This window comes from Lepisma saccharinum, chromosome 20, assembly GCF_977018435.1.
Source record: "Lepisma saccharinum chromosome 20, izLepSacc3.1, whole genome shotgun sequence".
NCBI lineage: Eukaryota > Metazoa > Arthropoda > Insecta > Zygentoma > Lepismatidae > Lepisma > Lepisma saccharinum.
Window position 1 is genome coordinate 36,901,341 of NC_139248.1, and position 13,881 is coordinate 36,915,221.

At 38.1% G+C, this 13,881-nt stretch overlaps 1 protein-coding gene across 2 annotated transcripts in view; it reads left to right on the forward strand.

The window, feature by feature from the left end:
* The window catches only part of LOC146003230 (uncharacterized), a 107,429-nt gene that overhangs the window by 25,676 nt on the left and 67,872 nt on the right, over positions 1–13,881 (forward strand). For both annotated transcript variants that reach the window (XM_083141402.1, XM_083141403.1), the window contains exon 4: positions 13,645–13,820. In XM_083141402.1, coding sequence (XP_082997528.1) covers positions 13,645–13,820 — 176 coding nt within the window. The remainder of the gene's footprint in view (positions 1–13,644; positions 13,821–13,881) is intronic.

Genomic DNA, 13,881 nt, shown 5'->3' on the forward strand with positions numbered 1-13,881 from the left:
CTAAATAGAAAACATGTTCAAGTAAGTACACTGTATTAACACACAAAATCACATACAGCTGTAACAAAATCTTCAATTCCATTTATTGCATGAAGCAAGTCATCACTAGATCTCAGATTTTTAGGTTCTAAAAAATGCACTTTTAGGTTTCTAAAAAAAAGTGTACTTTTAGGTTCCTAAAATAGGCTCTAAAAATCCTAAAATAGATCCTAAAAATCCTGAAATTGGTTCTAAAAATCCTAAAATAGGTTCTAAAAATCTTAAGTTAGGCTCAAAAAATCCTAAACTAGGTTCCAAAAAACGTAAAATGGTACAAAATTCCTGAAAACTACTGATTAGGTACAATCGTTAAAAACAAAATTTCACAAGAACTGTAAGAAATTTTAATAGATATATATAATAATATAAGTAATGCTGTTTATGTTGTTAGTGCTTTTGCAGAACAATCTACATGACAGATGGAAGATTATTGCAAAATAAGATATCTTGAAGTTGATTAGGGTAATTTTTTGGGTACATTGGAATCACACGGACCCTTTATATTGTTAATATATTTGTGTGTGGGGGGAGGGGGTAGTGAGAGTCGGTAATACATAAGGTTGGAATAGAGAAAACATCTGCTTCTACACTTCAATTTTTGGAAAGTTCGCCTTGAAAAACTAGAATTGTACTTGAATTTTATCATGGTCCTAGTGACCAACCTGAATGGTTGTTCATGTTATCCACAGTCAAACCCCACCTTTTGTCTGTGAGGATAATTTTATGTGCTGAAAATGATCTTTGAACAGAAACATAGTCAGTGGTTCAAATTTGTATGCTGAAATGTTACTTCGCAAGGTGTGAATGGCACAAAACGACCGAAATGACAAGAAAGTGAGCAAGACCACACGGATCAGAAGTTTGCACTTTGGATTTGGGCTGTGCAGGTGATTGGGTACCAAAACTGGAAAGAGGGGGGGGGGGAGACAAGGACAGTTTACTTTCTCTGACTTGGCATTAAGAGCCCTTAGTGCGGGGGCAAAAAGTAGGGGGAAACTGCCCCCTCTAATCGCCGCTACTGTGTACAGGTAACTGGCATCAGACATTTTGCTTTGAAAAACATCATAGACTTGGAGGGAGGGAAATCGACAGAGAATATGTTTCAAACACTCCAGTCGTTGAATTGCTTCGTTACCAAACCAATTAAATACCTCTGTGAGCTATAAAAATCCTGTAGATCCTAAATATATATATAAAAATCTTAAAATAAGTTTAATTTAGGCACATAATCCTAAAATAGGTTGTAACAAGCAAAATAGGTTATTTTAGGCACTATAAAACTTCGCCAGTTGTTTAACTTTTTAATGAAACTCTGGCATAACTTGTTATTTGTAATTTACCTGCAAAGAAAAAAATAGGTTAAAAACCTAAAATCCAAGGTCTAGTCATCACTAACATTTGCTCGAGATTGAATTTACCATACCTGGGCACTACTAAAAGCGTACCCTGACTAATCACAACTGAGGTTAGATAAGAAGACTCAAAAATCATTGGCTAGTAGGGGTTCAAGAAGGAACACGTGCACACATGAGACGTGGACAATCCCACGTTATTGTGGAGAGGGTGGAGGAGACTGCATACTAACAAACAGAAACTTTCTCTTTCCTGTGACTGTTTTGGGATAACTGCCTTCGAATTATCCAAATAAAAGCTTCGAAAATTCGAATTACATTTGAATTTGTAACATTGGTTTCAATGGTTTCGGTAGGAATTTCAAGGGGAATAAACTTCTGTTCGAATTACTAAACAATTTGAATTATCCAAGTTCAAATTACAGAGAGTCCACTATAAGTCATAGCAAGTTCTTCCCATTACCCTTTAGTCTAAAAATATGTACTAGAGTACCCCATTGGTTTAGAGCCACAGTGGTCTAGTTGGTAGAGCACCTGACTGCCATGTGAGAGACCCTGGTTTGATTCCCATGGTGGGTGATCTAAGATCAGAATTTGTCCATTCTTGATTCCTGCATAAAGTATCTCTGGGGCTCACCCAGCATCAAATCAATGTACGTGGGGGCAATCCAGAGCATGGTGCTGATCACGTCACCTCCAAAATGGCCTAGATCAAGAAGTGTGTACACATCCCATAAAATGTGCCTTCATGGCAGGGTGCTATATGCACGAGGAACTTTACCTGTACCCTATTGGTTCTAAAACATTGTATTCATAAGTATTACATGTTTAATTCATATCTTTTAATCAGGGCGCTGCCGTGGAAATTGCCTTAGAAAAAGAAACTTATGTATTTACAAATTTACATAAAAATAATAACAAAAAATGTCAGAATTGAGTACTCATGTATGGGCTCTTTATAGAGGTTTGAATTTTGTAAAACTATCACCAATTTTACCAATAAACTTCTACATTGATATTTCTTCATTGACCAATACTGGTAAAGTACCCAATTAATCTGTCCTATACATATTTTTTTATAAATTGCTCATTTTTCAAATCATAAAGTGTTTGATTTTACAGAACAGTAAAACCTCGTTAATCCAGACTAATGGGGGGTTAAGTTGACCGGTTTAATGAAAGTCCGGATTTACTTAAAAGAACAGTAGAAAGTGCATTAAAACTCCATTTATAGCAACAAAATACGTTTATTATGGCGTATTTAAAGGGCATAGGCCTAAATACACTATACAGTATACAGCACAAAGTCTGCGAGAAACAGAATTTCATCAGTGGTTGACTGACTTTTCTTTGGGAAGTACTCTTGTTGACTTCTAGCCACATTTAAAACCTTGCATTCTGCTTTTTTTTTTTTTCGCCTTTTGTCTGTCTGGATTAAGTGAAGTCTGGCTTATCGGGGTCCGGATTAACGAGGTTTTACTGTATTTTCACACAAAGTAACTACATATTTATCTGACCTGCATGTGTGTAAGAATGTAAAAAGAAGTACAACACAGACATAAATAAAACTTGAAAATCCGATGTTTTTCCAGCATTGTCAAGGTTAAAATGGAGGGTATGAAGGAAGTACGCAAAGTAGTAGCTGGAGTAGGAATAAGAGTTTTTCACATAAATAAAACAATGGAGGTGAAACCAAAGCTGGTTGAATAGCTCAGTTGGTAGAGCAAAATTCAGGTTCAACTCCTGGAGCAATGTTTCAAAGGCAACATATTCCATTGTGTGACAGAGAGACCTGTGTCTGAGTACTGGTCAAGCACATATTTTTTTATTACATGCTAGGAGTACAGTGATTCCTTACCTACCGAGTAGGACTAACCTGTCATTTTGATTGGTACAGTTTTTCCTTCCAATATTTTCGAATTGGTACAGTTTTTCCTTGCAATATTTTCGACTGCTGTTATTCTTATTGTAAAACAACTTCTGTGTTTCTTTATTTGTTTTATTTTCACATCATTGCAACAATTCCGTACAAATCCTGCCTCATGCAGTAAATAATAGAGGAGTACATAAGGAACAAATAGTCAGGCAGAAGGACTGTCATTCATATTCATTTAAATCATAGATTACAATCATTGTATTTTAATTAATAAAAACTACCAGAAGCATTGAACAGAAGGATAGTATACCTGTCGAGTACAAAGTCAACATACATACTTCTTACATTTCATTCAGAGGTCTCTGTACTTGTTATTTATTCCATTTACAGCCTCCTATGTGGCAAGTCTTGTTAGTATCACTGCTCAGGGGTACACTGATTGGTATGGAAGAGATCGTCACACAAGGTGCAGCCAATTCTTCTGCTAATTTGAAAATGAAATCTCTGTGAGAAATTTTGAAATTTTCTAGGTTGTCATCTCTGTGTATAAGATAAGGGAGTTGATGGCTGTGATATCCAGAATATTGAGGAACACATACATCGGCCATTTTATGCATCAAACTTCACTGTATAGAGGCATGCCATTTGGTCTGAACTAACATTCAGTTTGAAAATACATCTGTTAGACGAACAATTCTGACAACACCCTGAAGGCGAGGTAAACTCCAAACCCACAGGAATTACGAGAAACCCCCAATCCAAACACCAACCTCCCAAACTGACCCAATTTTGGACTATCCTCTACTAAATGGTTTATCGCACGTCTCCCTTGTTAGCTTGACGAGCGTAGACTGGAGGGTTACAATCTTTTGGAAATTCAATAAGTATACTGTTGATTAATCAAAGAACAATTCCCCTTAAAATAATAAAATATTTTCTTTATGTTGACTTGCTTAAACTAGAAATGTTGTGGACCAAATATTTTTTTGAACACCCTGTTTGTCTCAATACACAGTAGGAAGGAGCGACCTTCCTGCCACTACCCACAATGAGAATACTTAAGAATTATACAGAGTAAATTCCCAGAACGGTTTAAACTACAAATTTCGCCCCATTGCCCCTTTAAGGTTATGCAAATGGTGAGACATCAATGCTTATATTCACCAATGGCTATTAACTCCCAGAACACGCATGAGAATCCCCCCCGCTGCAAGAGAATTCACAAATTAGTACAGTCAACAATAGATGCAAACACCTGGGTTATGAATAGGTTAAATCATTGAAATTATGTACTCCGGTATACAAACGACATTTTATTATAAACCCCAAAAATAAGTGAAACTTTACTAGAGCATGAAGATTATATTTTAAACGTATCAATTACTAACATGTGTGGACACATTGACATGTACTCAAGTTATTTTGTGACTGAGTGTATGATATGCTGAAAATTGTCACATGACTTTTATTTCCAAAGTTAATGTACCTAAACTCAATGAAGGTGGTGACAAGTAATTTATGCAGAATGCAATTGCTCTTTGCAAATAAAATTAACGACCTAATGGTGCACCGCATTGACTATGATCAAAATTTAGTGTCATATTATTCAAGTTACATTTCCTCTAAACAGTTTTGCACTGTAGCATACCACTACATAAACTCGTCAAATTATTCCAACCCAACTGATACAGCATGAACAAAGCTATTTACACATATTTTGCCACATCAAGAATCGTGACTGTCATTGATTACCTGTAGCAAATTATACTACAATGTGTTTACATTTAACAATCAGATTTGCATTAATGGCAAAACGAATGACTTGGTTGGATTTCAAATCTATTACAACAAATATCCAGACGTCAAATTCGTCTAGAGGTGCCGGACCCTGTGGCCGAGTGGTTAGCACATTGTGCTGTGATGCCAAAGGTCCCGGGTTCGAATCCCACTCGGGCTTGGTTGTTTGTGAATGTCCATTCATCATGTCCATGGTCAAGATGGCGGCCCGTATGGTCTACGCTTAGTTGGAGCTCCGCAATTTCTCCCGAATTTAGCCTGGCTCATTGAGATATTTATATCTAGAACTTTATATATTCCACTCGCCGGCAACTTGCAACTATTTGCATAAGCGTCGTGAAGTGTTGTGATACCAGGAATTGAATAATCAAAGATTACAATGTCGAAGCCATCTATCAATACAGTTTCAACTCGGGTAGACGGTGTGGAGTCGATGCTACGGGACTTCGAGAGCCGCCTGCAAGAGATCGTCGAGCAGCAGCCAGCCCCTAACAGCGTGGACAGCAGCGCCGTTACACCGTTGCAAGATCTCTGCGCTTCCTTCAAGAAATTCAAGGAGGAGGTTGAAGACACATTCAAAGTTGTGAAGTCCGACCTGCAGATTTTAAGGAAGGAAGCGGCAGAAAATGCCATCAGAATCGACGACCTCGAAATGTACTCTCGGAGAAACTGCCTCCTCCTGCATGGAATTCCTGAAAGATCAAACGAAAATACAGACTCCCTGGTACTTGACGTTCTCCACCGGAATCTAAACCTACAACACATCACCCTGGAGCACATCGAAAGATCTCACCGCCTTGGCCCTCAAAGAAGAACCGCCGCCGATGCCGTCCGTGAAGGAAGGAGGCCTATCATCTTTCGTCTGACCAGCTACCGCACCAGGGACGAAGTTTGGAGGCGGAAGAAATCTCTGAAAGGGACGAAGCTGCTCATTACCGAATCCCTGACGTCCGTGCGACAAGATGTGTTGCGGAGGGCAAAAGACCGCCACGGCCAACGGAACGTGTGGACCCAAGATGGAAGAATTATCATCCTCTTACCGACTGGCCGAAAAGTATCCGTCACAACACTAGCGGCACTTGACAACATGAAATAAATGCGGGATGAAAAGTAAATTTGCAATAAGGATTCATGAGTGTATGTTTAAATAATGCAATTGTGTGTGTGTTGTGTGTTATGTGTTTTTATTGTGTACAAGCGCGTGAAACTATTTTTTCTTTGCGTATCAATTTTTCTTCCTTGTGCATACGTTCCGTCCATTTGAGTGTCTTTAAATTTAAATCTAATGGAAGTGTGTTATTTCTGTGTTCACTGCACCTGCCTTTCATCAACGCTACTTTTATGGTAAGTCAAATCTTTTTTAAACTAATTATATATGTAATCTCGTTTAAAATGAGTGCTTTCCATCCATTTGTCAGCACTTTTAAAAACCGTAAGAAATATCATGGCTGATAGAGACGATTTGTGTACTGTAAATTCGGCAATGCCGACGTCAAACTTTTTCAACCAACTTTGCAACATTTGTACCTCTCCAACAAACAGCAACAATGGCCTTTCCTACTCAACTGCAGCGCTACAAACGGAAACGGTTTATCCATATTCTGGGCCGCAGCTGAATCTTACACCCGGCAGCTTTAACGCAATTCATATCAACGCGCAAAGTATTCTCGCTCATTTCCTAGAAGTAGAAAATATAATTCAAATAAACAAAGACGTACATGCCTTACTGGTCTCGGAAACATGGTTGAAGGAGAGTCTTTCGGACGATCTGGTGCATCTTCCGGGATTTCGTTTATTTATGAAAGACAGAATCGGAAAGAGGGGAGGGGGAGTGGCAATTTATTTGCGCGAGGACGTCCCTGCCAAAATTCTCTCAAAGTCGCCCGATGCCTATGAAGGTTCATCGGAATATATAATCCTCGAAATCAGTATCTGTCAACAAAAACTCCTCCTGGCGGTAGTCTATCGTCCACCTTGCACTCGCCTTGATAACTTCGAGAACGACGTTGCAAACTTTCTACCAAAATATTCACACACGATCGTTCTGGGAGATATGAATACCGACCTATGTAGCAAAAAAGAAAAGGTTATAGAATTCCGTGATACGTTCTCTGCTTTAAATCTTTCCATTTGCCATTTAAATCCAACCCACCACACGGCCACTTCCGACTCGTGGCTTGACGTCATCTTGGTTTCTGACGAAAATCGTGTAACGTGCCATGGCCAAATACCAGTGCCTGGAATTTCCTACCACGATTTAATTTACGTGTCCTATTATCTTCGCATTCCTAAATACAAAGCAAAACAAGTTTCATATAGAGACCTCAAAAACATTAACGAAGCCCGCCTAAATGAAGACGCTGCCCTTGTACCATGGCATTTAATCAGTACGTTACCTACAGTGGGTGAGCAAGTCTTATTGTTAAATACCTTTATCCTCCAATTGTACAATAAACATGCTCCAGTCAGGAAGAAGCGTGTTTCGCGTCCCCCTGCTCCCTGGCTGATGGACGAGTTGCACCGGCTTATGGCGATGCGTGACAAAGCGTACACCAAATATAGGAAGGCGATCAAGGTCGGTGATTATAACACATCCATCTTTGAAAATTACAGAATTCTGAGGAACCGTTGCACCCAGGAAGTGCGAAAATCAAAGCGTCGATTCGCGTCTGAACTACTAACATACGAAAGCAAACCTGACGTCCTCTGGAAAAAATTGAAAATACTGGGAGTTGGGAAACGGAGAAACCACGTATCCGTGAATAAATTTCCACCGGAAGTATTGAACGATCACTTTTGTGATCTTCCGATCGTCGATGATAATGTGAAACACGAAACGATTCGTAACATTGAAACACGCTCCACAACTGCTCCAAAATTTTGTTTTTCTTATTTTTCGCCGGAACAGGTCAGAAAATCGTTACAGAAGATAAAGTCATCGGCCATAGGAGTAGATGAAATTTCTATCCTCATGATTAAAAAAATTCTCTACCACGTACTTGCTCCTATCACTCATATTTTTAATTTTTCTTTAATTACCGGCGCATTTCCCTCGTCTTGGAAACTCGCCCTGGTACGCCCTATACCTAAAACAAACAACATAATAAACGTCAACGATTACCGACCAATCAGCATCCTCCCAGCCTTGTCTAAAGCCCTAGAGCATCTCGTTAGCGATCAAACCCGGGACTTTCTAACGCGGAATAATTTAATAGATCCTCTTCAGTCTGGCTTTCGAAGTAACCACAGCACTTGCACGGCTCTTGTCAACGTAACCGATGACATGAGGCTAGCCATGGACAATAAACAACTTACGATTCTGGTACTTCTAGACTTTACAAAAGCTTTTCAGACAATTGATCATGAAATTCTACTCGCTAAATTATCATCGATTTTCAATTTTTCCGACTCCGCGGTTAATTGGTTCTGCTCCTATCTACAAGAACGTCGACAATGTGTCGTTGACCTATATGGAAAATCGTCGTGGAAAAATATTCCATGTGGTGTCCCTCAAGGCACTGTACTCGGCCCCCTCTTATTTGCTCTGTATATAAACGACCTCCCGACGGTGCTTAACGGCTGTAAATATCATATCTATGCCGACGATTTTCAGTTATATTTCTCTTTCCCCCCGCAAGAAATACTGCATGCAATAGAAATTGTGAACAATGACCTTAAACAAATAAGTACTTGGTCTGCACACCATGGCTTACATCTAAACCCGACTAAAACCCAGTGTATTCTTGTAGGTTCCCCTAGAATTTTGAGCAAAATAGATAAATCTAGCCTCCCTAGACTCAACATAAATGACATTCATCTGCCCTTCTCCACTACTGTTAAGAATCTGGGTGTGATACTCAACCAACATCTCACCTGGGCAGAGCAAGTTAACTCTGTATCTAGAAGAGCTTTCGGTGCATTGCATTCACTCTATCGGCTCAAAAATTTCCTCCCTGAACGCATAAAAATTAAACTGGTCCAGTCTCTTGTATTTCCCATTGTTGACTATTGCGACATTGCTTTCTTGGATGTCAATCACGATCAAGCTAAACGACTGCAGCGAATTCAAAATGCCTGCATTCGTTTCGTTTTCGACCTAAAATATTCAGACCATTTGACATCGTACTTTGCGAAGGTCGAGTGGCTTAAATTAAGCGATAAACTTAATTTTCATAAGTTAATTTTATTGTACGAAATCCTCCAAATAAAAGACCCGCAATATCTCTATAACCGATTTCAACATCTTTCCGACTTTCACAGCCACAACACCAGATCGCGCGAAAGGTCTCTGCTGTCCATTCCACTCCACAAATCCAACTTTTATGCAAATTCTTTTACTGTTACCTCAGCAGGCCTTTGGAACAAGTTGCCACCTGAAATTCATGTCTCTTCCTCAATTGTGACGTTCAAAAAATTGTTAAAGTTACACATATTATACAATGAAAATTAAATGTTTGATTTCCCTATTAATATGGCGGGTGCAGAGAATGATAGAAGGACGTAAGGCACTAAAATGAATTAGAGTAATAGTTAAGATGAATTATCATCAAAGTATACCGTATTGGACTGTGTTTTAAGTATGTGTAATATTGGACTGTGCTTAAGTAAGTGTAGTGTTATGTATTTTGCTTGTACGTGTGTAAGGGCAAAGATATGTATGTGTGTGTGTGAGTGTGTGTGTCCGTATCTATAGGTTAGATTACATTTCTTATATGTAATTTCTCTTTGTATTTTTTATTTCTCTGTAATTTTTTATATTTTTTTTTTTTCAAAATTTTAATTATTTCATATTCAATTTTTTTGTAAACATGGTCAAGTGGAAGAAAAGGCTCCACAGCCTTAACTTCGCCATGTAAAAGAAGACGAAATAAATAAATAAATAATCATTTCATCACTCATCCCAATCTTTGCAAATTAGCCAAGAGGCACAAAACGCGAATTAAATAAACTATATCAATCAAACAATCGTTTACAGGTAGCAGATAGCAATTCACTATGCCAATGAAATAGCGTCACCTGACGTTGCCCGATATACATATAATGTTTTTTTTTCTACATTAAGAATTATAATTATTCCTTCTCTGAATACCTAATTATATCTCCTTGGAACTAATTTGGATGTATCTTGCTTTTTAATCCCGATTATATGCACCTTATTACACTTGAAAGTCTATTTAACTAGAATATATCACATCAAATGCTCATTTTTCGAAGATGGCGGAGGAGTCGCCCATTTTGTAGAAACGCATGCTTTATCGGAATCTATGTATGTTGACCTCGGCCAAACTGCAACAAAAATTCACGTTAAAATCTGAACTATTTCTCTATTGTCGGATTACAACTTACTGTGACTATTCCTGGATCGTTTCAGTCAACCTACCAAATGCGAATCCAGGTGTCAGTGAACAAACAGGGAAACTCTCGCTTCCCTTGATTGCAGGGTTTCATGGCGATCGGAATCCTTGGCCCACCATAATATCACCAAAACTTGGTGAATCGGACCTTCTTCAGGGACACACCTGTCGATACTTCCCGCAACGGTATCCGTCTGATCTAAATCACTTTCTCGGACCGGACGATACCAAAACCCTCACAAAGTCTCGAAAACTAGGGCCCACACCCCGCTTGAAACTTCAAACGTCCATTCCTCCATGTTCAACCACTAAAAACCAGTTTCATCCACTTTTCATGCAGCATCAGCTGTTTCCCACTCGAGACATATATTGATGATCTTGCGAACCACTACGCTCTTTGAGCTCGGAGACTACATGCCGAGGACATCTGTTGATGACCAGGAAACGAAATTGACGTATCCTTCGTAAATAACTTGTAATAATAATAATAAAAAAAAATATAACAGAATTCATATGATTATTTTGGTCATCACAATTTTGTTTTTCACAATGGATATTATTGTGACCTTTCGTCATACAATAATGAACATAGGTTGACTTGCACATTTAATCCTCTATTGCTTACAGACGTGAACCTAAAAAATTGTACCTGTCAAAATGACTGGTGATCGTACTTATAGTAGTAACCCATTGTACAGTGCGTTTGAAACGTCCCAACACTCATACTTTAAAAATAAGCTACTAAGGCATTCATCTAGATGACGGATTGGTTTGACCTTCAAGAACGAGTTTGTCACGTGTAGAGCATTGCCGCTTTTATAGTCCTTGTTGTGAGACTTACAATCACAGTTTGTCAACAATACCTTTTAAGCACATAGCCCACTGAGACGTGGAGAAACACGGAGAAATGCATCAACAGAACTTCTGTTGTCTGCTTCTGTTCAAATCAAATGGTGTAACGCCCAGTACAGGGAAACACACGGAACCGAAGCACGGAATTGCCATGCCAGAAGTCTGCAGGTTATCTTACAGGCAGTGGCGGCAATTAGGAGGGACAGTTGACCCCCTACTTTTCGCCACTTTTTTCCCCATACTATACTAAACCTTTATACAAAGGGAAATATACTGTCTTTGCCCCCCATTTTTGGATCCCTTGCCCTCCCGGTTTTGGAACCCAATCACCACCACTGCTTACAGGTGATGCGTCAGTTGCGTTCAGTTGCCACGTTGTTCCATGACTCAGTGGGCGTTAATATTTACATACAACGAATCTCTATGTTGGAAGCATATTTTGAGTATCTCATATGAAAGATGTGTGGAGAAATGGAGACGTCTATTTTCCATAATGATCTGGCACCAGCTAAAACCGTAATGGATGATTCTTTCAAATTTAGTTTCAATATTCGTTCTGTGTATTTCAACGTGCTGAAAGCTGCCTCCCATGGCTGAGTGGTTAGCACATTGTGCTACGATGCCAGAACTCCTGGGTTCGAATCCCGGCCTGGGCATGGATATTTTTGAGTGTCCATTTATCAATTTCATCATATCATCACTCATCCGCATCTTCGCAAATTAGTCAAAAGTGGCACAAAAGTGAAGTAAAATTAAGCAAATCAAACTAATCAAATCAACGTGCGGAAAGTGGTTTGCCATCTTGTCAGTGTGTTATCGACCTCAGTTTACAAATTATTTTTTGTGTATTTCAAGATATAGTTAAAAAATGTATGTATTCATTACTTTGACAAGTTCAATAAATTATGAGGAAAAATTCTCAAACTTTGAGAGCAGGGACTTTTCGAATGCACTGTAGTATCCTTCGCATGTGGGATAACAGTTTAATTTTTTGTAGAAGTGCAGAGCACTAGAGTAAAAGTCACAGAACATGGAGGCCATAAAGTAAAATTAACATTGTCTAAATTATAATATTAAAAAAGTCAACTGTCAAAATGACGGATTCCAACCTCTTAGTGTTCAAGTAGTGTGTAATACTATATTATGTGTTTCTATGTTTGTATTTCAGGCACTACTTCCTGTAGATTTTAAGTAATTTCTCCTTTAGAGAATATTTCAGTTAGACACTTATATTTCCTGGGAACTTCATCAAAGTTTTTTGCATTGTCTTATTTAAACATAGTGTGTTTTTAATTGTTAATGTAAATACAATTAATTTGGACTTTGAAAATGCTTGCCGTGTTTTGGCTGCTCATTGCACTGCATAGCTCAAAATGGACCGTTGGCACTGAGCCATCCAATTATGATTTAATGTAAAGAAACAAATACCATATAACTGATGTCTTACGTAAAATGCAAACCTAGTTAGTTTAGTGAACCGCTCCACTATTTTTGAACTTACAAGCTGCTTCTTGGTTTTATTGCAAAAGGCAATTACCATATTTACGCATGTGTGTATAATGTGCACCCTGGTTTTTGATGGTGAATAGCAACAATCAATTATATCTCGTATATAGTGTGCAGTACAATTCAGGTTCAAGAAATGGCTTTCTTAGTTGTAGGTTGTAAAGCTGTTGCTATGCTGATCAAGAGTATATTACATCATACCTATTCAATGAGTTAAACCTCATACTATGTGAACCAAGATGAAAATAACATCTTCTCTTGTGTATACAATGAATCACCAACCCACACTACCTCTTCCTCCACTGTGTTTAGTATCTCAATACTTTCACATCTGTAACCACCTTTTAGTTCTGTAGTAGTAGAAAGCGAGATCAAAATTACGTTTTGGATTTGCAGCACTCTGGAAGTAATTTTCTATTATTTCTCACCCAACAAATACCGCTGACCATGTGACGGGAGGTGCGAGCTGTGCCGTTATTCTCGATGTCTCAAAATGCTCTGATACAATGTGAAAAATCATGGGAAACGTGGTCATTTCACTTTTATAGTTTTTTGTTGTTTTTTAAAATTATTATTACTGAAGAAATCTAACCTGGTAATTTGCATTTGCACCTGTTGATATATACGTGTTATTAGCAGTAACATAGTGAAATCATGCAGGGTTTCACATTGGCTGTCCAGATTATTCCATGCATAATACACAGCCGTTTTTTTAGAAGGGATTTTGAAAAAGCACACATTATACACGAGTAAATATGGTATTTACAATGATGATGATGTTATAATTTTAACTTGCATGCCTATAATTACAAAAAAATATTATTTTGTTTAATTTTTTTTAATATCTTCCTATATATTATCTTTCTAGGACCTACTCATCCATATACTTTAACAAGCATGTATGGTAGTAAACTATGTCTGACAAATACAGGCCAGGGGCAGAAGAATAATTCAAGTTATGTAAAACAAAGGATAATGTCTGCAAAAGTTCTAAAAGTGAAAGAACTGAAAAATGAATTAGAAGAAGCTAGGAAACAGATCAATGTAAGTTACTATATTTTGTTAATAAAAATAAAGTCAATGATTTTTTTTTTACTTTGAGTAT